The sequence below is a fragment of the Hippocampus bargibanti genome, linkage group LG13 (genome assembly GCF_051943395.1).
Source record: "Hippocampus bargibanti isolate YZ-2025 linkage group LG13, ASM5194339v1, whole genome shotgun sequence".
Lineage (NCBI taxonomy): Eukaryota > Metazoa > Chordata > Actinopteri > Syngnathiformes > Syngnathidae > Hippocampus > Hippocampus bargibanti.
The window spans coordinates 9,785,500-9,809,830 of NC_142746.1; the positions used below are offsets into that span (position 1 = coordinate 9,785,500).

A 24,331-nucleotide genomic window follows, 5' to 3' on the forward strand; every position below is an offset into this window, starting at 1 on the left:
GCTGGAAGAAGGGCCTGAAAGAAAACAAAAATGTTTATTTTGTAAAAATATTGGAGATATCTACTTTATGCCTTTTTGATGTCGCCACATTGGGTAGTTGCTACACCAAATAAGGACATTAAAATAAGGAAAACTCAAAAAAGATAAACGTCAGTGATGAATAAAACAGCGTCTGTCAATTGTTCCGCTCGTGGAATAGCTGCCATGTTGCCTGCAGCTGCTTGAGCTGATCAACTACATTCCCCAGAAATCTCTACAAGAAGCAAGGGCGACGAATCAAGTGCAGAATTCGTCAATCGAATGTGTGCTTGCCTTCTTGCCCACTCTGACTCACGGTCCAATTTTTCCCCTTTCCAAAAACTCCTTCCTGTTTCGTTCTCTGCTCCCCCTTTATGCTACTTGGATTAGCGACATTACGTCATTTACGAATCGTTTTATATGTCGTTTTTTGCCTTGCGAAGACTGATTTTCTCCGAAGCCCGAGGACGTTTAAAGTCAACCTTTTTTCTCACCGGCTTGACGTCATCAGGGCCGTTTTCTTTCTTGTGTGTTTCGCGAGCTGCAGAGCTGACAAAAGCAGGGTTGTCGGATGTTGGGCGGCACGCAACCGATGAAGCTTTTCTTTCTTCCTACCGTCTTTGATGAACGTGTTTAAGTTATTGCTATTTTGGAGTTTTCTCACGCTGGGAGAAACGAGGAAGGAGTCGGGGACGAGCGGAGGAGGTTGAAGACCCCGCCGAAGTAACACCAACACCGGCTTGCCTGGAGGACAACGTTATTTTGTGTGATGGCAAACGAGCCGATCATTCTTAATGTCTACGATATGGTAAGGAAACTTAATTCGTCTGCTTGAAATTATCAAGTACGTGTGTGTGCGGGCGGGCGCGCGTGCGTGACTATTCCTTCACGTGGGTTCCTTCATCTTTCAAAATCGAAAGTGCATTTTTAATCTTTTACGACACTACCCTTTAGTTTAACACCACTACTACTACTACTACTACTACTATCAGTCACATTTCTCACTGTCATTACTTGTTCGAGAGATCCACATTACCAGTCAAGGCCCAATAAGACATTGTTCTGCAGAAAGCTAGTTGTGTAAACGTGGGAGAGAAGCAAACCGATATCGGCACTGTGTCAAACGACCCCATGGACGTCAAACTTCCGTATAAATGATTTGCAGTCGTCTTCATTTGTTCTGACAATCCTTTGTGACTATTTAAAGACCACTGCTTTTTTTTCCCGACAGAACCTGTACAAAATGTTCGAAACACGGAATAATTTTAAGATCCTTCCTTCTATGGTTCCATTGGCCATATTGACACTTATGGGATATACGATTTCACAGTTTTATCGCAGGGATTATGTACCGCCCTTTCATGATGAGAAACAAAAACTGGGCAAGTCACGATACAAGTTGTTGCATCGAACTGATATCAGCCTTATTTTCGTCGGGAATCGGTTCTTCATTGAATCTGCCGATACCAAACATTGATAGTTAAGGCAAAATACCGTGTGGTTGATTAACAGTTGTGAATCTTCTGCGTCAGAAAGACACTCTTATTCACAGTCTTTTGTCATTATGTTAAATTAAATTGTCAACAATTCTTAAGGTATCGGTACTCAGTGTTGATGAGTCATCAATGTGAAAACTCGAATGAGTATCGGTCTGAAGATAAGTGGGATTGAACATCCCTCTAAAAAGCTATACAAAGTCGTACGCGTTAAACACATTGAAAGTTGTTCAAACACAAAAAACATTGTAAAACCCTCTTCTACCTTGGTATTTTCTTGTACCATTTCCATTCATTTTACATGCTGTTGTTAACAATGTAATGATATTTATTTTTATTTGTATACTATTTCGACCCCTGGAAGACACTTCAGCTGAGACAGCAAACCTTTTAGCCCACTGTGGTGCTTACATCAAAGACATCTCTTAAAAATGGCTCATTCATCTTTCCATTTGAGGATCAATAGTGTCACATGATTTACAGGATCATCACAACAAGAGCAGCATCAAGTGTGTCCAGCTGTACTAAGCATTTCCTTTATGGGCCTGAGTGCTTTAGAGCAGCGTGTACCAGCCGAGGGACATACTGTACTGTAGTTTATATAAAAAAAAAAAAAATCTCACAGAATAAAAATCTTAAAAATGTTAATTTATCCACCTTTGGAAGTAATTTTCACATTCCCCAAATTCACAAATGTTTTGAGTACACATTTTTCACAACGTTTTCAAATCAATGACTACATTTTACATTTAATTTTCACATTCCAAATATTTATTTTTGAAAGTAAAATGAGTTTCTGTCAACATCAGCTAATATCCGCGTCTCTAGGTTTTGATGTCAAGTGTTAAGTGTTGGAATGCAATTTTCTGCGATTTCTACCTGTAAAAAGGGTGCTACAAAAACTGAGGGAGACACATTGCACCATACAGGCAGCAGGTTTTAACTAGCTCTGAGATGAGTCTTATGTCACCACAAGTGCGTGGAGGATACAACCAGCATTTCTTTTGTCGGCATGCTGCGTTGTCCGGGCTACAAAGGTGCTACCAACAGATGGTTGTGTATTAAAATTCTTGAAAATTAAAGTGTAGTATAAGCATATAAGTAACTGTCATGCATTTAGCCATGGAAGTAATTTCCTCCTCATGTTTTTTCCCTCTTATGAAAACGATATCGCGTTGTGTATTTAAAATTGTCATTCTTTCACATGACGACAGCTGACCGAAATAATGTGAATATTCTCAAAACTGTAAATAAAACCTCAATGGTTGAGTGAAAATGGATTTGGTAAGCATTTAAAGACTCACAAAATATTTTATGTTGTGAATTGTCCATTGGTCATCAATGCAGAAAACCTTGTGCTGTCAAAAGTGAACATCTATTTTTGCTTCTAAAGTTATGAATAATAGCCCACTTTGCTGATATACTGTAGTTTTAACTTCAAAAGACTGCCATTTATATTTAGTCACTTACAATTATATTCTATACTTTATTTTAATTTGTTTTTGTAGTAAATAAAAAAAAGGTTGTTATTTGGATTCAGAAGAAGTTTTAATGTATTAGAAACCCGTCATTGCGCTATGCCACAGAATCCCGCCCAAAAAGACGAGTGTCAACATGAAAAGATAAAGCACACATAATTAGCTACAACAGAATGAGGATTTGGTGTAAACTGTGTTTTTAGTTGTTGTTTTGCTTCCTCAGTATTGGATCAATGAATTTACCAGCACGCTTGGCATCGGCGTCTTCCACTCAGGGATTGAGATCTACGGCCGAGGTAAGCTCATCTCATGGCGTCCTGTCTCGCCACAGAAAGCCTTTCTAAATGGTCCTATGTGTGTATATGTGCTTTTCTCAATTTGTGTATGTCTTAATAGAATTTGCCTATGGTGGTCACCCATACCCATTCTCAGGGATCTTTGAGATCACACCAGGTGACGCCACGGAGCTCGGCGACACCTTTAAATTCAAGTAAGTCGTTTAAAAATCTTTGCTCATTCTCCTGATCAGCCTACATTGTGCGTGCGCGCGTATCCCATTCCTTCTGCTCTAATTGATGTGCCCTGTGGTGTTTTCACGGACAGGCACGCATCTTTACTGCCTGCCGAGTCACAGTAATCAAATAAACACAGTGAGAAAAAAGGCCACGGAAACCTCATAATTTTTCTTTTCACCCCAGCATTCCTCACACATTCTTAGTTAAACTCTTGTCAGATGATAAAGTACATTACTTTGTCACTTTTGTGCATCTCGAAAAATCCCTACTTTCAAGAACTCAAAACTAATTTGTTATTTATGCTAATGACATTTTACAAGCCAGTTCATGTATCAGTGAGTGAATGGACTTGCTAGATTGGTTAATAATTAAAAATTGTAGTACAGTATTTGTGTCGCAATATGAAATCGTCTTCGGAAATTAACTATTTCTATGCAACATGGATGAAATCAAGCCGTTCATTAGGCCAATTTAATTCCATTTCATTTTGGGATACTTGGTTTCTCATTTAGATGCAATACAACACACACACACACAATGTAAATTTTCTCCTTGCGTTCATAGAAATAGTATCGTAATAAGCAGTACTATCGATATATCAGAATCAGAAAACCTTTATTCGTCCCACAATGGGGAAATATGACATATCGATATAACGAGACTTTACTGTATATACATACTATATATATGTATGACATGACATGATGGTGTGTGCGCCCACGCAGAGAAGCCATCGTTTTGGGCAGCACCGACTTCATCGAAGACGACGTGGAGCGCATCATTGAGGAAATGGGCAAGGAGTACAAAGGCAATGCTTACCACCTCATGCACAAGAACTGTAACCACTTCTCCTCTGCGCTGTCAGAGGTATGGTAGCTTCAAACACACGCACACACATGCAATTGCTATGATGGGTGGATTTCTTTGCATTCCGTGTCATGAGTCCCTGACGGGTAAACAAACTGCAAGCAATATTTGTTTTAGCGAATGCGGTGAGATTGATCATAATCCTTATAAATCCAATTTTCCTGTCTGGAATCAAGGAATTGTGGTAGAATATGTGAGCCCCCCTCTAGACTCTGAATCTTCGTTTACCCCTATGTCAAATCAACCATATTTAAGTGAGGAAGGGCGGCACTGATGTCTGAGATAAAGTCTCATGAGATGCCTTCAGGGACGCTAGGGAGGTTGAACTCCCAAAGTGCATGATCCATCCATTTTTATCTCCTGAATGCATACAAATCGACATTGTGGTGCTTATAAAGAATATTGGAAAAAAGGGAAATGATTGCCTCACTTCTCCCAATCCATTGTCTGAAGTGTCCGCTCACTCGCAGACTGTGTGCATGTGAGGTCTAAATCGGCTTATCCTGCTCTTACTAATGAGCAGGGAGTGTTATGGTTAGTCCCAACGCTGAGAGGGGGATTAAAATCTAACGATACAAGTCCAGGCATGCACAGACAGCTGGCACACACATACACGGCCGTACACGCTTGGGCGCTTCCGTTATCATAATGGAGAAGTGAGGCAACCGTTGTACTTTTTTCCCTCCCCAATATTCTCTGGAAACTCTACACTAAGTTGATGTGAATGTCTTCTTTTCTTATCTGGAAGTGTAAACACGTAGTTTCTGAAACGCAATGCATAGGTGGGCTAATAAAACTAGCATTAATCTTGTGCTAAGAGTCAACCCCATTTCATATTTCAACATAAAAAGTTAACAATACATACATAAACACATAATATCAACAGGTGTGTATTCTTTATCTTCTGCAAAGAAATACCAATTGCAGCTTAGTTATATTTTTTGTTATTCCGCCCCCTGTTGGTGAACACAACAGAATACAAGCATCATGTGTAATTAATCACGTTTTATTTTCATGACAGTTTTTATTCGGTCTAACACTATAGAGTATTTGCGCATCAACCCTGTCTTAATGTTGTTATTCCACTGTATTCAGTTGCTTTTCTTCATGATTCAGATCCTATGTGGCCGCGAGATCCCGCGCTGGGTGAACCGCCTGGCCTATTTCAGCTCGTGTGTGCCCTTCCTGCAAAGCTGCCTGCCCAAAGAGTGGCTGACGCCGGCCGCCCTGCAGTCCAGCGTCAGCCAAGAGCTTCATGCCAACGGCGAGGCGGAGGAAGCCGAGGACGTGGCGGCCTCCGCTTCGCTGGCTGCCGTGGCGCCGTCCTCAACCTCGTCCAACCGCCACCAGCCACGGCGGTAAAAAAACAAAACAAAAAAAAAGCAGTTCCAGACTAAAAGACATTTTACCATGACGTAACATCTCCTTGGGTGGCAGAAACTTTTGCATTCTCAAATGGCATTTCTAGTAATGTTTACTCTCTTGCCCGTGAAAAAGTTCTGCCATGATTTCAGTTCAGCTCCACAGTAGTCAATCACTTTTCTGCCACCCCGGTGCCTGCGTTTACAAACCAGTCATGGTCTATTTCCCGTTTTAACCCTCACCAGCCGCATAAGGACTCAACAAACTAAGTTGAATGGTGCTTCTACCTGCTACAGGTAATCCGAGCCAAACGTCCCCATGTGGACATTTTCACTTTTTTTTCCTCAGACCTTCCACAGGTCTCTTTTTTTGAATATTTCGAAGCTGAAGGAGAACGACTTGTTTAGTAGCGACAAGCTGCCGTGGTGCCTTTGAGCTGGCTCACCAGGAGGAGCAACACGATTTTAGTGATTTATTTATTTGGAACACAGAGCACAGCAAAGCCTCCTGATGTTTTATTAGCATCTGATTTTAACTGTCGGACTTAAAATGAGTGGGGACTGTACAGCCTTTTTTTGTTTATTTTGTATTTCTCATGTTATTCTTTGATAAACTCAGGACCTTGAAAAGCCTTTGGTCATTGTTTTCAAACAAAACGGAACACACGGCCTCATTCATGTATCACAGTAGTTACAGAGTTCTTGAGATGTAGCTTCTTAGGTTCTGGAACCACTGCTACATCTGGCACATGATGTAATTAATCTGCTTTAAAATTAGCATGTTGAAAATGTAAACGTGCTGACTTTTGTGCAGTAAAGTAGAAACAGAATATAAACACTGAAATCACAGTAGGCACTTTTAAAAAAGCTGTTCTGGGAATGCTTTGCTAAATCCAGCTTGGAGCATCATGAAGAAGGCACAATTTGCAACTGAATACCTTCATAAACACCTTGTCAAAGATTTGAACTTTGAATACAACCATGCAGGATACAGTGAGCAGCCTTTTTGTTAAACTCCGAGGTTGCGGTTATATCCCAAATCTCATGACCACGCAAGTATAACTTGATGTCTTTTGAGACCTTGTGTACGTTCTCGCTTCAAAGACGACCATTCAACAATTCAGTGATTTGCAAAAATGTTTATTTGCATTTTTGGTCCCTCACTCTAACATTGATTCAATGCAAATAATTTTCCATGATTTATTCTAGATTAATTTTTTTTTTCATTCAGTGAAGGATTTACAAACATTTACAATGAGATGCAATTGGCTGGGAACCAGTTCAGGGTGCACCCCACAGATTGCCCAAAGACAAAGCTCCAGTACGCCAATGAGAAGTAGCGTTTGGATAATGGATAATTGGGTGGATGGTACGTAATCTACACTTCAAATTTCTGTCCATTAGTCGGCTAAATAAAATGAAAAAAATGAAGCAAAATAGAACAAATGCGGTTTTGTAGCTATCAGCCCCCTTTGTTGGTAGGTATATGTACTGTCGCGTGTAACGGGTAGCTTTTACATCCCTGTTTCTCGCCTACTCTCGAGGCACAAACTTTAATTTGACTGGCTTGACTGGCTGAAACTTCCAGTTAAACTCCAGAGGAATCTAAAAGAAGCAAATGCAGAAGGCAATCTAAAAGGGCAAGGAAAGGTCACACGACTAACTGTTTACGACTTACCATGGTGTCTTTGCACGTCTCCACATTGTAGCATTGCAGCAGGCGGACCAGGACCATTTTCACGGTGAGCAGAGCGTAACGCATCCCCACGCAGTTGCGAGGGCCCAGGCCAAAGGGCATGTAGGCATACGGGTGCACTTCTTCACCGCTGTCCTTGCTGAACCTGCAATGTTATGCCGAGATGGTTGAACATTCTCATAACAAAAACAAAAATTGAGGTATGGTGTGATATGGTTTGTTTAAAACTGGAGACTTTTTGTGCATTTTGACCGGTTTGACTCTTATTAGTGAAATATGTTTGTTCTTGAAACTATATGAGGGGATATTGCCAAAGTAGTGTATTTTCCGGTGTGTAAGGCGCACCGGAGTATAAGGCGCACCTCCATTGATTGGTGTCTTCAAACTTGCCAAGGTACCATATTCAATGAATGAAAAGTTATACTAATATAATATATCAACATATAGTTTTCCAAAATGACACCACATTATAAGGCAGTAGATGCTGGTGTTATGCACCACTTCTACGGGGGGAAATTGAGTCGCAGGCCACTGATAGTCATTGCAAGACCTATTGTGGCTCAATATTCACATATAAGGTGCACCTGCGTATAAGGCGCAGGGTCATCTTTTGAAGAAAATGAAGGCTTTTGGGTGCGCCCTATACACCAGAAGATACAGTAATTTGAGATAAGTAAATCGCTCATCAGGCCCTTGTGCTATCTAGCTTGCTGCAAAGTGATTTAGTATATCTTTATTGCACATGAATTTTGACCTTAAACGTCATAGCTGGTTATGGTTTTGGGTCATTGCGTTATTTTATCTATCTATCTATCTATCTATCTATCTATCTATCTATCTATCTATCTATCTATCTATCTATCTATCTATCTATCTATCTATCTATCTATCTATCTATCTATCTATCTATCTATCTATCTATCTATCTATCTATCATCTATCTATCTATATCATAAGTTGCTTCAAAATCACAGATCGTTTCTTTTTTATCAATGGTGACGTTTAACCTAAGGAAATTCTTCAACGGGCAATTTAATTTAAAAAAACGTTTATATTTTTAATGTATTTAATCGGGAAGTGGGCGGCCCGGTGGTACAATGTTTTGCGGGTCCACCTCAGGGTGCAAAGGGCTTCCTCCCACATAGCAAAAACATGTATGGCAGGCTGATTGAATGGTCTAAATGTGAGAGCGAACATGGACGGTTGTCTGTGTGTCCCCGGCAATTACCTCTCTGGTCGGAAGCTATTTGGTTCCTTCCAATAGCGGGGGTCCTTGTGGACCACCGTCACGGGAACGGTAACCATGGTCCCCTCTGGGATGGTTAGACCGCCAAGCTCAATGGTCTTTTTGCACATGCGCTCGAGCCGAGGCGCCGGCGGAATGATGCGCAGTGACTCGTTGATTACGTTGTCCAGGTATTCCATACTTTGCAGTGTCTCGTATGAAATGGAACCCTAGGGGGAGGGAAAACACACCTGTACTGATCTGAAGAGTCACATTTTCAGTTAATAGGTCGCTAAGTATATATTAGAGTAGCCCGTTTGGACACTTGGTCATGACACGTACATATTTTTTTTTTGCAGGGGGCTCCAAACACATTGAAAGCATCTAATAAGACACTTTATATTAGGTCAATAATGAGTGTATGAAATGAGAACACTGTGATGCAATTACAGGAATATCATTGTAAAGTTGTGGTAAAAAGTTAATAAAGAAGCAATCCAGACGCTCCCCAACTTATGAACGAGAGGTTCGGAACGGTCGTTCGTAAGGTGAATTTGTTCATAAGTTGCTTCAGTGCTATATTTTGGATGGAATGTATGTTTAAGGTTTATATAAGTGTTTAATGTTAATATAAATATGTTTAAGGATTGTACAAGTAACCTGTAGTGGTTTGTACTGAAAAATAAACATTTCATCAAATATGCTCGATAAAGATATGTACATGTACAATTGGAAAAAATACTACGTATGTTATTACAAAGAATGTTCGTAACTCAAATGTTTGTAAGTAGGGGAGTGTCTGTCTGTCAAATAAGATTAAAGTTGTAAAAAAAAGCTATAATGAACATTTCTTAAAAATCTCAAATGTCATATAGTTCACAAAAAAAATACTTTGCGAAAAATGTAAAAAAATATTAGATGAACAAATCATTCAGCACATAACAGAGCGCTAATTCGGTGATCATACATCTTTGGGAACATTGGCATCAATCTCCTCTTGGAGGATTTTCATGGCCTCCGGGTGGGTGACGATGTTATATAAGATGTACGTGAGAGTGGTAGCGGTGGTCTCAAAGCCCCCAAAAATGAAAACAAAAGCTTGCGAGAGGATCTCCCTTTCTGTCAACCCTACAATGACAAGAGGAAACATAAGTCACATGAACTCATTCAAATATAAAAAGTGATTCTTACCTTTACTCGGCTGGTCGTGTTCACTCTTTATATCGGACTCTGGTATTTCGTGCTGCGTCAGCACCTGTAGGAAATCTGCGTGACTCTGCAAACACATCAATTATATTAAGTATCAATCGTAATTTCTGAATATCTCTCGAGCATATTGAGTCTCGCTGTTTATTGTTACATCATTTGCTATCAAGCAGGTCTAAAGTTCATTTTAATCATTTATATGATATGACCCAGGCTGTGCAGAAATCAGATATGATTCACACCACCACCAAATGATCCTAAATAATGCGGTATTTTGTAACTTATTTTGAGTTTTTATGGCATGATAACAAAGCAGTTCAACAAAAAAAGTAAATAAAGGCCGAAAAGTTTGCGGAAAAAAGTTGTCTTAGAAATAACATTGAAAAGAATTTTTAAGTCACTTGGATATTTTTTTTTTGATGAGAGAAATAAAATATTTTAAATAAAGTCAGAAAATTAATCTTTGAAAAAAGATTTTTTTTTTATTAACCTGGAAACTTGTATACTCTTTAAATCAGAACAGTACAAGTATAAGGTAAAAGTAAAGTTCTGTGCTGTAAATATGACAAGAATTTAGTTCAAATGTTTCAATGAAAAAGTGACAAATGTTTTGGGAAAATTATGGAAAACAAAGTGACCATATATTCCACACTATAAACGCCTTCGATGAATGGCCTATTTAAGTTGGTTTCATATTTAGGGTGCACCGTATTATAAGGCACGTAGAATAGAAGTGACATACTAAAGGGAATACAATACAATACAGCTCTGTTTATACAGAGCTTTGACATTCGCTGCAGCTGTAACAAAGCACTGAACAGAACATTTCAAATACTGTTTCCAATAAATCAGAATATTGATCCATATACCGTATAATGAGAATCGGATTATAAAATGTACTGACGGCTTTTGAGGACATAATTTTTTTCAGGTGTGCCTGATAATGCTTATATACGGCACATGGATAATGTGCTGATGGGAAAAAAATGTTGGAAGTTTGTGTAAGCACTGAGAAATTTACCGATTGCTCTGTGTGATGCTGGTCTTTAAACTTCTTTATGATGTTGAAGAAAAAATCAGTGCTGGCTTTGGGCATAACGTCCCAGTTGAAGAATTTGCACACCTTACTGAAGGCGGGGAAAAGCACTGAAAAAATAACAGCATCAATATTTGATTCCATACTGGAAAATTATTCACTGGCATTCTGTCGTTTACATACGCAGTAACATTATCGGCCAGAGTCTGATGTTCATAATCTTCTTGAGGTGTGTAACAAGGGGGTCATCCGGACGGTTGATGGAGTCGATGTCAACGCTAAAGGAGGCGCTGGTCACCACATCCAAACTGTATGGACCAAAGAATCTGCAACACAGATGTCTCCATCGGTTTTTGTAATCAAATTATATCTTTTTTCTTTAAAGCTAAGGAAACTCCTGAAAATAGATTGATGTCAAATTGGTGAAGTGATTGATCTTTGATACATACTGCTTGATGTCCACTGGTTGGTTCAGGTCCTTTGTGGCCAGACTGCCCACCAGTCGTTCTGTCAATCGAGTGACCAGGGGAAACACCTTCACCAAAAAAAAAAAAAAAAAAAAAAATCATCCTGATTAATTACAATCGGAGAAAAGTATTTTTTGTGTGACACAGTTTCTTTCCTGCAGTTTCATATTTTTATCTATCCTGACAGTCTTATTCATCACTTTACTCAAACTTGTTTTTATAAAAATATGTCAAATTCTTACAAGACTTATTTTCCTGTTCCCACATTGTGACTATTCAATTTCTCAGTGTTGGAACTTTGTCGCCCAACTTTTGAGGGTTTTTTTTCTTGTCAAAATTCTTGCAACTTTATGTTGTCTTTTTGATATTATTATGGCTCGATACTCATAACATTTTGACTTTTCTGTAGTGGAACAATGTTTAGGCTTGCAAATTCAAATTAGAAACATTTGTATTTATTTTATTTTATTTTTTGGGAGGGAGGTGGCGTTGTACTTAATGAGTTTGCTCCACAATTTAACCAAACTTGACATTGTCTTTCTTGTAACATTCCCGCAGTACTATCAGAACTTCCCAACCGCGCTGTCACATTACGACTTTCAATCACTTAATCTCATTATTTATGTTCTGAAAATTATGATGTAATTCACATACATTAGACATTTTTTTTCTTTGTATCACCACGGCTTCACTCAGTTTTTTTTGTTTCTCTTTAAAATATTAAAACTTTTTGATCATAACACACTTCACACATTAACAGCTTTATTCTTATAGATGTTCTTATTCTAGTACTAAAACTTAAATGAAGGGAAAAATATTGGAACTGCACAATAATTTTTGGAAATAAACATCTTAATTCTTATAACTTGTCAAATGTACCCTTGTAACTTAACATTGTGCAAAAAGAAAATGTAACAAATCGAGTAAAGTACCGAAGCACCCGTACCTGTTTCAGCCTTCCGCTAGTAAAGCATGGCGAAACCGAGCTGCGTATCCTTTTCCATCGTTCATCTTTCACAGCTGTGATGGCATCAGCCAATGCTCCTAACACAAGTGTGTCCTGTGAAGGTAAAAAGCAACAACGTAAAAATTAGTCACACGCACAGCTTGAACATTAACTCATTCACTGCCAGGTGTGCAAAAATGTGCCCACTCCAGTGCCAGGGTTTTTGTCATTGTCACTTGAATTCCAAGACCCGCAGAATATTGAGTTTTAGGACTACATAAACATTCAATACAGCATTAGAAACACTCTCTTCTTTCATCAGAAAAAAAATAGTTAATTCCTATGTTGTATGGGTCTGGAGTTACGTGAGCTTGAAATGAAGGCGGCTGTCCAAAATACAATGCAATACATACGGTACATTTTAGTGCTTTAACAACAGCTGAAGCTGGAACAAAGCGCTAATATGGAAAAGGGGAAATGCTGCCCCCTTGTGGAAAAGAAAAAAACCCATTGCCAGAGGCCATGGCCAGGGCTCGATCGGCACCCAAGCATGAAAAAACAAGACCAAAATTAATTCGGGAATGGCGCTCCACGTCATACTTTTCAATTCTGGAATACAGTCGTGAATGGCAGTGAATGAGTTAACAGAGATGAAAAAAACAGAAAAAAATATTGAAATATGAATTACAATTACAAAACGGATGTACTCAATTTGTTGAATATAGAGAAAAGCAGACCAGGCAACAGACCAGTACCGGGTTGTGGACCACTTATTGGCCTTAAAGAAATACAACAGCAAAATAATGGCACAAAACTGTGTGAACCAAGGTGTGGTGGCCATTGGCATTTTCTGGACTATCCCAAACATACCCGTACCCCGTGGCTCCACCCAACTTTCCCAGTTGATTCATGCAAATCACTGCATGAAAGCGGAATTGTTTAGTCATCCAGGCGTGTCTCACCCTGCGGTTGGGAAACGCAGTGTAGCAATCCTTCACCATCACCGCCTTGATGATCTCAGGATCCGTCACCAACAACACCGGAGTTCTACCGTCAAACAACCTACAGGGAAACATGGGCAACTAAGTTTTACACTTATCATAAACATGATTATACCATTGTCAATGTCATTGTCAAATTAAATTAGTTATTGTGATTATTTTTTGTGGCGTCTGTATGGTTGTACAATTTTCCTTACCCCCACACATCTCCATACTTAGTGTGACACTCCCGATCAGCAGCAATGAAGCCCTGTTTGGAATTGCGCCAGAAAGGTTATTATCAGATGAAAAGATTACACGGGTTAAAAAAAAGGCAAAGCATAGAATATTACGTTTTCACCCACCCTTCTCAAATACAACATTGTGCCAACAAAGGGAAGTGGCCTCGGTCCTGGTATTCCTAACTTTTTGAAGTGTCCATAGGGCCAGACTCCGTACCTACACATACATATCATTCAATTGAAACATTCTTTTACTTTAAGAGTTGTCTATGTTAATTACAGTCGCTCTCTTTCTACATATGTATATAAAATGTATGTATACATAGATAAGTATGCGTTTGTATATATAGATATTGAAATATAAATATATATAAATATCATTCTCAAATCTATATACAGTCAAACCTCGGTTTTCGAACGTCTTGGTTCTCATCCCATTCGGTTTTCAACCAAAAATGTCATATTTTTTATGCCCCGGTATACAACCGAAATTTGGTTCTCAACCAAACTGAGAGCATCTGAATGCATCACTCGACTACCCTCCGCTTCCTTTGACGTCACTTCCTTGTATGTCACATCTTCCTCATTGTGACCGACGCCTTAATATTGTTGTTCTTTTATTTTTGTGAAAATGCAGACATATTTGGTTAAGATCTCCTGACTAGTATGATTTTAAAGCAAGCAGAGGATGATTTGAAAAGTTAGTGTGCCCTGTGTTTGCCCAAAGACAGCTGGGATAGGTGCCAACACACCCCGTGGCAGAAAGAAAATTGGTGAAAATAAAAGTTAGTTTTTGACCTGCTCTATTATTAAGTTTTTATCCGGTTTATGCGATGAAATAGTTAAAAAGTGTTTTTCTAGACTTTGAACGGATTAAGATTTTTTACATTGATTTTAATGGAAAGTGCTGTTTCGGTTTTTGAAGAAATCGGTTTTCGAACAGGTTTCAGAAACGGATTATGGTCGAAAACCACTGCGAGACTAATAAAGGCAAATCCAATCCAAAACCGAGGTATCACTGTATAGATATTGATATTGAGATATAGACATACATAGATATCGTACTCACAGTAGAAGCAACGCTAACGATAGAGCTACTAAAATCCATGTTGTCCCCGAAAAAATGTCAAAAGGGAACATTGCATCGCTTGACGAACGCAACCCAGAATGTCAAAACAAGGAAGTCAACCTTGATTCCAATTTGAGGACGCGCCGGCATGCCTACGACAGCGTGACGTCAGTTTTTGCTCTTATATAATAAATAAGCTTAACTTCTACTTAATATTGTACACTTTATTACGAGAATCATGTTTAATTGTTTTAACAACGTGTGCAATAAAAAAAATAAAAAGCAATAGCTGTAAAAACGCCGTGTCGCTAAAGTTGGAGCTCTCTGCGTCGCCGTACACCCTTTCGTCACAGCAATCAATGTTGTACAAGATATTCACTAAATAGTTTTGGGAGTCATTCCAGAAATGGATATCTGAGCCTTCTCAGAGTCACACATACTGGAGAACAGAGACAGTAATTTATGACAGATTGCTTGTCGTGCCGTACAACAACCCGGAAGTAGATGCGTCACACTAACCCGGAAGTAGATGATCGACCCCGACGGTTGCGTATTTATGCTTTGTAATCTTTGGAGTGGTCTCATTTTCGGCTTTTATTGTTCGTCTTGGGCGCAGAACGCTTTTTGATTACTAAAAGACGAGGTAGGATGAACGTATGGCTCTTTGCGTGTTGAAAGAAAACAAACATTGTTATCTGACCTACGGTGAAGAACACTAGCAAGTTAGCATACCGTGTTCGTAACACGGTTTTCTTTTTTCCACAAACTCCCATTTGATCACGTTTGCCGTATTTCCAGTGCACTACGGTTCTTTAAGTACAGACACATTGTGCCTATACACAGATATTGAGACAAGTGGGATCAAAGTTCAGTGACAACTTGTTCTCACTCATAAAGGACAAATGAATGTACCAATGTACATACCAATGTATTTCACCGATCCACTTTGTACCATTGCATTTGTTTGTTTTTTGAACCAATTCCACATGTGTTTCAAAGATTAAACCACAAAAAGCCAAATGTAGCTGTGGAGTGACAGTTTAGGGTAATTTATTTATGACTTAAAGGGTCATATAGTCCTGAACATCTACATTTTCCATAGCTACAAATGTCCCTCCTGAAATGGGTTGATTAATTTTGTAAACATTTGTTCAAGGTCATTTTGACTGTTATCAGTTTCACCGTCCTTAAAAAACATCTTTTTGTTGTTGTCTGTAACGTCAGAAGCGAGTGCCCACCATGTTCCTCACCTTGGCTCTGCTGCGTAAGGGAATCCCAGGCAAGCAGTGGATTGGCAAGCACCGGCGTCCGCGTCTCATAACGTGTCAAATGAAGCTCAACACTCTGAAACACCTGGAGCGCGAGGCCCAGAATGAGTACTGGATCAGTCGACCCTTTATGACTTTGGAACAGGAGTCCGGACACGCCGCAGAGCGCCGAGCGCGCAACTGGGTGCGTGTCAAGGAGCTCAAATTCAATAATTTCCCCAAACACAAAACCATTACCGCTCACCTCGCTCACCTTGACATCTCCAGGAACTGGACTTCTTAATACATCGGTTTGGAGACACAGACTCTTCTCCATGTCTTTGTGTTGTGAAAGTGGACCGAAAACCTCAAGGTGGTTGAGCAATTTAAACACACAGAAAGGCATAGACGTGGTTCAATATTTGTGTCTGTCCCACATGTAAAAGTCAACCATTGTATAAAATTCATTTGAAATACTGCAACTGAATTTGTGTTTTCTTTTTCCTTGCTGTCATTGCCTTTTATTGGACATCTTAAACTTTATTAAGTTCATAGAGTTGCTTGTTCTGTAGCCACGAGCGGACGCAAGCCAGTGTCTTATTGTGCCGGTCCCAAGCCCGATTAAATACAGAGGGTTGTGTCAGGAAGGGCATCCTGCGTAAAAGCTTGGCCAAAAATATGCGAATCAAACCTCTGAAGATGGAGGACACTGATTCGCTGTGGTGACCCCTGAAGGGAAAAAAAGACGTTTATGAAGATGAGAAATTACCAACTCTTGGGTTAATTGACATAATTCTGCCTGTTCAGTTTCTTAATACTTCATTTCATTTAATGACACTAATACATTTGTTAGCTGGACAATTACCCATATAACAAATAAAATGCTCATAATTCCTGTTGTCTTCAAATGCGGTATGGTTGGAAAATCATATTTTTTTTGTAAACCAACTTCAAGAATTATTCATATAATGGAAGTTAAAGGACAACCCACATCACTTTTTTGTTTCTTAACTTCAGAGAAACGTTTTATCGCATCTAAAATACCCAAAACACGCAATATGATATTTTTAGTCAAATGCAAAACACCAATAAAAATGAGGAGATGAAATAAGGTCGTGCATTTATTTGCATATCATTTTCCAAAGTAGATGCACAGAACCTCAGCCCCAGAAGATTCAAAAGAAGCTAAAAAAATTATGACGCTACAAAACGTAAATGTATACTATCCCGTGACTGTAAAGTGCACTGAAAGTTTTGAAAGGAGCTTAGAAATAGAACGTACATTAAAAGCATTGTGTAAAGAGTAGTTCACATGGGTTGTTGCAGATGACGCTGCAAAATCATCAGCAAGGGATATTTACCATAAGTTAAGCAAGGGAGCATTAGTGGTAGGTACATCCTTAATAAAAATAATCCTTAATACTTTGAAACCATGTTTTTTTGCGATTAGTCGTCTTATTGTGTATTCAAGTTGTGAAAAATGGGACGGGCAACTTTTCAGATTTGTGTGTCCTGGTGTCCGGTAACGTTTTGTCATGAGTGTCAGACACTGCCTGTACTAATGATGTTGCCTTAAGACATACATCTAATAAAATTCTTGACCATGCTCGTAACTCAAAAGAACCGAACCAGTTATGATTCTTCCCAAATAAAATGAAAGGAAATGGCGTTCATCAATTTCACCATCCACAGTCATTTTTTACGATGTGTTGTCAAGAAGGAAAATAGAACTCGACGATATTTTCGTTTTGAAATATTTCAGTAATATTGCATCCAAATAAGAATTTGTTCATTACATTATTTGCAAATTTCCCCATTGTGGGACTATTAAAGCCTTTCTTATTAGTGTTATTCTCGAGTTCATTGAATTGCGCTTCCTGGTCACCAGGGGCAGGATAACACAGCAGACAAAAGAAGAAGAGATACTTTAATCACTGTCGTTTTTCATGGAGGTTAGACATGCTTTAAATGACAAGTAAGTACAGTACAGTATACTTATATTTTCTGTCTACATTTTATTTTATGTTTTCATATTTGATGCTTCGATATCCGGTGCATTGAATGTCGTTAGCACGCCGACGGTGTTGCCGAGTGTCCATTATGAGTTCGCCTGAAACTACAAACTACTTGTTAAGTTGAGTTATGTTCACTGCTCGCAATTTTGTTCACAAATTAACTGCAAACCTCGGTCGAGCAACGGCTCGTTTTTGGAAGCCTCAGTGTACTTTTGCCATGTTAAACGCTTTGTTCCAGCTTCAGCTGTTGGTACAGAGCGGTATTAATCAATATGTATTGTATTGTTTTGTATTGTACCTAATGTGAAATGTTGAAAACTCACACACGAGTGTGTGCACACTTTCATCCTATAGGTGCCACTGTGGCACCTCGTTCTGCCCCACGATAGCAGGAGGGAGGGATGATGTTGATGAGGAGGCGGAAGAAGCCTCGAGCCCCGCCATCGTCGAGATGGCCCCTCCCCTCCAAGTCAGCATCTCAGGCGTTCTCCTCCCTCCTCCTCTTGGATGCTGATGATGATGAGGAGGCGATGTAGCAGCAGCAGCAGCCACAGCCGCCGCACAAGCAGCACACACGCACCCACGCTGCGGAACCATGACCAAGACGCCGGAGCACTGCTCGGAAGCTCGCTCGGAAGAGGCCGAGTGAAGCGGCAGGATGGCGGGGGGCCGCCGGGGACTTGTGGCCCCTCAGAATACTTTTTTGGAAAATATCGTCAGGCGCTCCAACGGTAAAACCAGCTTTCTCTTCGTGTGTGTTTGTGTGTATGTGCGTGTGTGTGTGTGTTTTCTGACTATTGATTCATTGAGTCCCAATTAATCCACTGTAATTGACTAATTTTGAAGTATTTTTTTGATGATGATGAATAAAGTTACAGTTCTAAATGATCCTGCACATTGGGAACAAGCACCCTCGAAACAAACAGCACACCCTGTCGTGATGGATTATTTCAAAATAATTTATTGTAGTCGGATCAATACACAGATAGACAATCACCTTGAGAGGGTAAATTTAAGAAATTAAAATATAGCAACAACATTCCTGAACTCTATTTATTTACTAATTTCCTACAGACACATGTTTGCGCATAGTATGTAAATTCATGTGACGATCCAGTAATATTTGTCCAATTAATGCAAAGTATAACGTAACTGACATTTACAAATTGATGAATTGGACAAGTTCGAACAGAGTATATGATACATCTGTTATACACATTGCTTCTTAGGCAAAATAACAACATTTTACATTCAAACTTGAGAAGAAACATTAAGACGTGTAAATATTGTAAATTGAAAATAAAAATAATTAAAATTGTAAAAGAACGGGCAATCATATCACGGTGTGTAGGATTTTTAACATGGCGATCAATCAACTGCAGGCTTCCAACTTGTGATGACATAAAAATCTCCCACAGGATTGATTTGAACGGAAGGAGATTGATGGGCCAGAAATAATACCAACAAAACACACACACACGAAAGAAGATCGTCCCTTTCAAAATTTAATTAGAGCAACTTTCATATGAGAAGCTCTTGGAATTCTCTCAGGGAACAAGACTGTTCCTTTACTCACTCCCATTAAAGCAATGCATTTTTAATATCCTGCATAATTACACAAGAGTAACACAAGTCTCTGGTGTCTCTTATATGGGTAGTAACGCATATCTGACGCACACTGTTAAACCATATGTGCAGAAAAGTACTAATCACGGGACTCTGTGCTGGTTGTTCATCGGCCAGGTTATGGTGGGTGCGTGTAGATCGCACTTTTCAAAAGGTTGAAAATATTGAACAAATCAGGGAGAAAAATGACTCAGCACAAACAACTCTCAGGCCGTTAAATCACGATAATCTTTTAGCGACTTGACTTTGGGTGGAAAATAGTTAAAATGTACAAATTAGGGTTGATTATCACCATGTGTGCACCCCGCTTTCAACGTTGAACATATTCGGATTGTTTTCCAGATAGTGATGGGAGAAACTCACTCTTCACATTTCATAAAACAACTAAATCCTTCATTAAACCGGTTTGGTGGGGTGAGGTTCAATTTGGATTGTTCATACAATAGCCTGCTTAGGCAACATAGGATTAGTAATACTGATGAGGTGATACCGGTCGAAGTGGGGCAATCAGGCCAGTCGTTAGTCAGAACAATAGGAACAATCAGTGGGGCTGCAGGGAGTAGTCCTCTTCTCCCCCCAACCTGAGAGCAGGGACCTATCATAGCAGAGTCCGGCACCGCCATGTCTGGACCGTAGGGATATATATATATAGGGCCTAAACTACCAGTAAGACTTTAGTTTGCTGACGAAGTTTCTTGGATAAGAAGCGAAATGTCCGACACCTTCAAAGAAGTACAGATGACGGCTGAAGAAACCTTTTCATCACTCTTCACATATTCCACACAGGCTGCTGAATGAGAAAGGACAAATGTTAGCAACATTGAAAAAACTGACCTTTGATGACTTTAATCAGTGATGTTGGAAAATGTTCAGAACCGTGTTTGACAAAATTCACAAAAAGAGGATGAAAACCCACTCTTTCAAAACAAAAGCCAACGCGACCTTGGGCGATCCATGGATTAGCTGGCACTAAATCTGGAGCTAACGGCAGCCAAAGATGCTAATCTGAAAAGAGCGCTAGCTGCTTGGGTGGATGGATATTACAAATTCTCCCGCTCATTCATTGTTATTTATTTTTCTTGTCTTAAGTAACACTTCATGTTTATGTTTTATTTTTTTATTTTTTGTCTTAGTCCTTGACTATAAATAAACACCAGTAACAAACAAAACAAACCCATCTACATTAGTTATTCACAAAATATGACACTATGTATTCCAACAAAATACGTCAACAATCTGTTTCAATAATGGCCGCCATTTTTAGCGTAGTTGTTAACCAGCAAGCCACGGGCGGTTCCTCCATCTCACTGATCAACATTTCATTTAATACCGCGTATATATCTCACTACATTTATCAAAAGAACGTGCAGTTTGTCATATGAGTATTTTATGTTGAGAGTTATTGCCTTTTTCATCTAAATATTTAAATATGTAATGTCCAAATGACCATGCTAACCAGCTAGCCACATCTTATCATGTCGCATTGGCTCACACAAATCAACATTTACTTCATAAACTTGTCTCAGCCCAATTTGGTGTGTTTATATGTTTTTTATGTTATAATGTTTTTTTGTTTATTTATGCTTCTTTATATCTTAGTACCAGCGATCAGATTCACAAAAAGCAATTCTTCTGATGTAATTAAATTAATTGACTTTTTCAAATAATAAGTATATTATTTTAGATGTTTATTTTCATGTGTACTTGTTTTTTTCCTTGCTGACCACCAAATAAGTGTTCATATTTCTGCATGTCAATGGGATGTTTGCGACGTTAGCTACAAAAAACAAGAGATAATTAATATTTTATGATATTTTTAAAATTGAAATATTTTGATCGTCTTTTCAAATCAGTTGGAACAATTTGTTTCAAAGTTGTCAATTTAATTTAGCATGATAACCTCCTAGTTGCGGCTCTCACTAGCCCTGGATTGCAGCAAATCAACTTTTTAGTTAATAAACTTTAAATAACTATTTAATTCCCTAAATTAAATAATTTTTGAGCAGTGGGCTGTTATTCTTTCCTTCTGTTGAAGAAACTAACACCACTACCTCTGTATGTCAGCTCGATATTATGCCAGCATGTTTTCCACAAGAAGTGGAACATATTTTAGGTGATTCAGCGGTCACTTTGTTGGAAATGGATTTCACGCCTTGATATTTTATTCACAAACTGCTATATTTTTTTCCTGTAAATAAGGCTCCTGATTTCAGCAATTTTGGGTTGGCAAAAACAATTTCCAGGTTGAGTTCAGTTCATTCTAGTCATTTAAGTACAGTGATTCCTTGGTTTACGAACCCCTTGGCTTACAAACTTTTTGGTTTACGAATGTTAAATTTATGAAAATTTTACCTTGGCATCCGAACGTTTTTCGGGATACACACGGAGCTGCCTTAATGAGTGATGTGTCGTTCGCGAACGAGCCCGTTCTCCTAACAAAAAAATGGCAGCCGACTGTTTTTGTCCTCGATTCCCCACCCTCAGTCCTCGGTTAAAGCCACGTGATTGGTCAAGAACGCAGCAGTGAGGGGAGGTGGTTTAAACACTAAAGAGACAGTCAGACGACAGTGAGAGAGTTTCAACTTTAATAGTTCCAAGACAGAGTGTAGACTGCAAGGTCAAAGTATCCCATCAATCAGGCTCCACAAACAACCCGCACAAGCCATCTGGACACTTGATGCAAAAAGCTATCAACCCAGCTCAACAGAACACAATTGATGAAGAACTAGATAACATTATCAAAGAGAAAGCACCTACACTGGATCATTCCTCAAGATGGTGAAAGAAGAAGGTTACGTTCCTCATCAAGTGTTTAATGCTGAGTAAACCGGCCACTCCATTCCATCAAGCCATCACAAAGGTAAATAAAATGACTTTATTATACAGTACAGTTTATTTCTGTAATTATAATACCATAGCACATTTATTATCCATAAAATAAGGTAGTTTTTGTGTAGTTTTAAGGCTTAGAAAATTAGAAAGTAGAAAATTATGTTTCACTTTTCGCCTTACACACTCTGTCTGTGAACCAATTAAGTTCGTAAGCCAAGGTATCACTGCAGTTAGTTCATAAAATACTATTTTGTTGAGCACAATTTGAGCACAAGTGTCACTCCACCATTTTATTGTTTGTTTGTTGACACATTTCATCCTTTTGTTTTTCTTTTGGTCATGCAACAGATGTTTGTCATATGAATCTGTTAACTCTTGTTTTTCTTTTCACTAATTTCAGTTTGGACACTGTCACATAGACAGACAGGTACTATAAACTAAATAGCTTGTAATGTTTTCATTAACACTATCTTCCTTACCCCTCCTTCTCATTCTAGTGTATCATTAAAATGTTCTATACCAAATGTTGTTAATTTACAAAGTGCTCACTAATTGCGGCGCTGTAAACAGATTTTAGAAATAGATGTGGATTTCCCAACAGTAACATCCATTTGATCATTGTAAAATAACACGTTGGCATGGAACATCTTGTACATTCTATTGTGTTGTCATTAATTTGTTTGGATGTATTAGAAAAAAGTGTGTTTTTGCGTGTGAGTGTATTTGTTGATATATGTGGTATGAAATGTAGTTCTTCCTTGCCCTGCCCCCCGCACGCCATCGTGAAACAAGTGCCAAAGTGGCACTGATTATCTCAAGCTATTAGCATATTGCCTATGAGTAAGTGTAGCTCCGAGGTTCTGCTCACCTTTTTAATATGCAAAATAGGCCGCTTTAAAACCTGCTGCTATTTAAAAAAATGACCTTTAAAACTAATAACGGCAGTTATTGATATTTGCAGACAAATGAGCGAGCATGACAATTATCCTGGGTCATCCTTTTCCATTTAGCCTGGGAAAGAATTTTGAAAAAATCCCGCACACACCTTGTTTAAATGAACTCCACTGAGGTATCTGTGTCAGTGTGTGCAGTCGGATTTGTCAGTCTTATCGCCGCCGCGTGTAATGAAGCATCATGGAAGCTGATGAACATTGATCAAGTGTGTTGAGAAGTCTGAAACCAAAGGTTACAAGTGTGTCCTTGTGATATCAATCACAAATGACACACTGTTGGACACTATGTGCAAAATACACGAAAACAACTTTTTGGCACCAAATGTATCAGGACAATGATCGCGTCCCAAAAAAAATGAATTTTGTTTTGTCATGTGAGAAGAATAGTAGAAATAGGAATTATAATCAACCTCCGATACATAGATTAACTATCCAGTGGGGCAATTACCGTATTTTCCGGTGTATAAGGCGCACCCAAAAGCCTTCGTTTTCTTCAAAAGATGACCCAACGCCTTGAGCCACAACAGGTCTCACAACAACTGTCAGCAGCCACCGACTTCATTTCCCCCTGTAGAAGTCGTACGGAACCCCAGCCTCTACTGTAGCACCTTATAATGTGGGGTGCCTTATATTTGGAAAACTTTTTTCATTAATTGAAGGTGCGCCTTATATATGGAAAATGTTTGAAACACACACCATTATTTGGGGATGTGTCTTATACTCCGGTGTGCCCTATGCACCAAAAATACGGTCATTGTTCTCATGCCTTCACATTAGTGCGATAAGTGACATTCAAAGTTTTGAACTTTACTCTACAAATCATGAAATATGGTTATTGACAATAGGCAGGACTGGCAATAAAATGAGAGTTTAGAACATGCAGAGAGCATAAACACATTTTATCTTCAATAGAATGGTGAGCAACAGAGGCACTGTTGTGCTACCAGTTTTGCGCAACACGGCAAGTCCGCAATATAGCAAAGCTCTATTATGTTGATTGGTACAATGACGATTAAAATGGCACATTCAAAAGGATTTTTTTTTTCCAATTAACAA

The 24,331-nt window shown here is 38.9% G+C and overlaps 4 protein-coding genes across 9 annotated transcripts in view; 3 read left to right on the plus strand and 1 right to left on the minus strand.

Moving 5' to 3' along the window:
* The first annotated feature begins 301 nt into the window (after positions 1–301).
* Positions 302–6,365, plus strand: desi2 (desumoylating isopeptidase 2). Of its 2 annotated transcripts, XM_089011663.1 has the most exons (6): positions 302–826; positions 3,216–3,288; positions 3,389–3,482; positions 4,233–4,374; positions 5,491–5,624; positions 5,674–6,365. In XM_089011663.1, exons 1-6 carry the CDS (start codon positions 788–790, stop codon positions 5,786–5,788), a joined length of 597 nt encoding a protein of 198 aa, XP_088867789.1. In that variant the 5' UTR covers positions 302–787; the 3' UTR covers positions 5,789–6,365. The 2 variants fall into 2 exon arrangements, with proteins under 2 accessions (XP_088867789.1, XP_088867790.1); XM_089011664.1 differs by having other exon boundaries at positions 5,491–6,365.
* Positions 6,366–6,859: 494 nt separating this feature from the next.
* On the minus strand, positions 6,860–14,757 carry LOC148889271 (cytochrome P450 3A30-like). The gene is made up of 13 exons (XM_089011662.1): positions 14,603–14,757; positions 13,657–13,750; positions 13,510–13,562; positions 13,274–13,373; positions 12,312–12,425; positions 11,348–11,433; positions 11,082–11,224; positions 10,884–11,008; positions 9,848–9,932; positions 9,624–9,784; positions 8,660–8,886; positions 7,414–7,576; positions 6,860–7,340 (listed from the first exon to the last, which is right to left on the minus strand). Exons 1-13 carry the CDS (start codon positions 14,671–14,673, stop codon positions 7,269–7,271), a joined length of 1,494 nt encoding a protein of 497 aa, XP_088867788.1. The 5' UTR covers positions 14,674–14,757; the 3' UTR covers positions 6,860–7,268.
* Positions 14,758–15,095: 338 nt separating this feature from the next.
* On the plus strand, positions 15,096–16,331 carry mrpl57 (mitochondrial ribosomal protein L57). 2 transcript variants are annotated; one of them, XM_089011665.1, is made up of 2 exons: positions 15,096–15,245; positions 15,827–16,331. In XM_089011665.1, the coding sequence occupies exon 2, from the start codon at positions 15,842–15,844 to the stop codon at positions 16,151–16,153; it is 312 nt and encodes a 103-aa protein (XP_088867791.1). In that variant the 5' UTR covers positions 15,096–15,245; positions 15,827–15,841; the 3' UTR covers positions 16,154–16,331. The 2 variants fall into 2 exon arrangements, with proteins under 2 accessions (XP_088867791.1, XP_088867792.1); XM_089011666.1 differs by having other exon boundaries at positions 15,107–15,245; positions 15,830–16,331.
* Positions 16,332–17,774: 1,443 nt separating this feature from the next.
* LOC148889273 (voltage-gated delayed rectifier potassium channel KCNH1-like) overlaps positions 17,775–24,331 on the plus strand; it is a 49,292-nt gene continuing 42,735 nt past the window's right edge. For 2 of the 4 annotated variants that reach the window (XM_089011456.1, XM_089011457.1), the window contains exons 1-3: positions 17,775–17,824; positions 18,219–18,595; positions 22,723–22,749. In XM_089011456.1, coding sequence (XP_088867582.1) covers positions 18,523–18,595; positions 22,723–22,749 — 100 coding nt within the window. In that variant the 5' untranslated portion in view covers positions 17,775–17,824; positions 18,219–18,522. The remainder of the gene's footprint in view (positions 17,825–18,218; positions 18,596–22,722; positions 22,750–24,331) is intronic. The other 2 variants (XM_089011458.1, XM_089011459.1) reach the window with 1 other exon arrangement.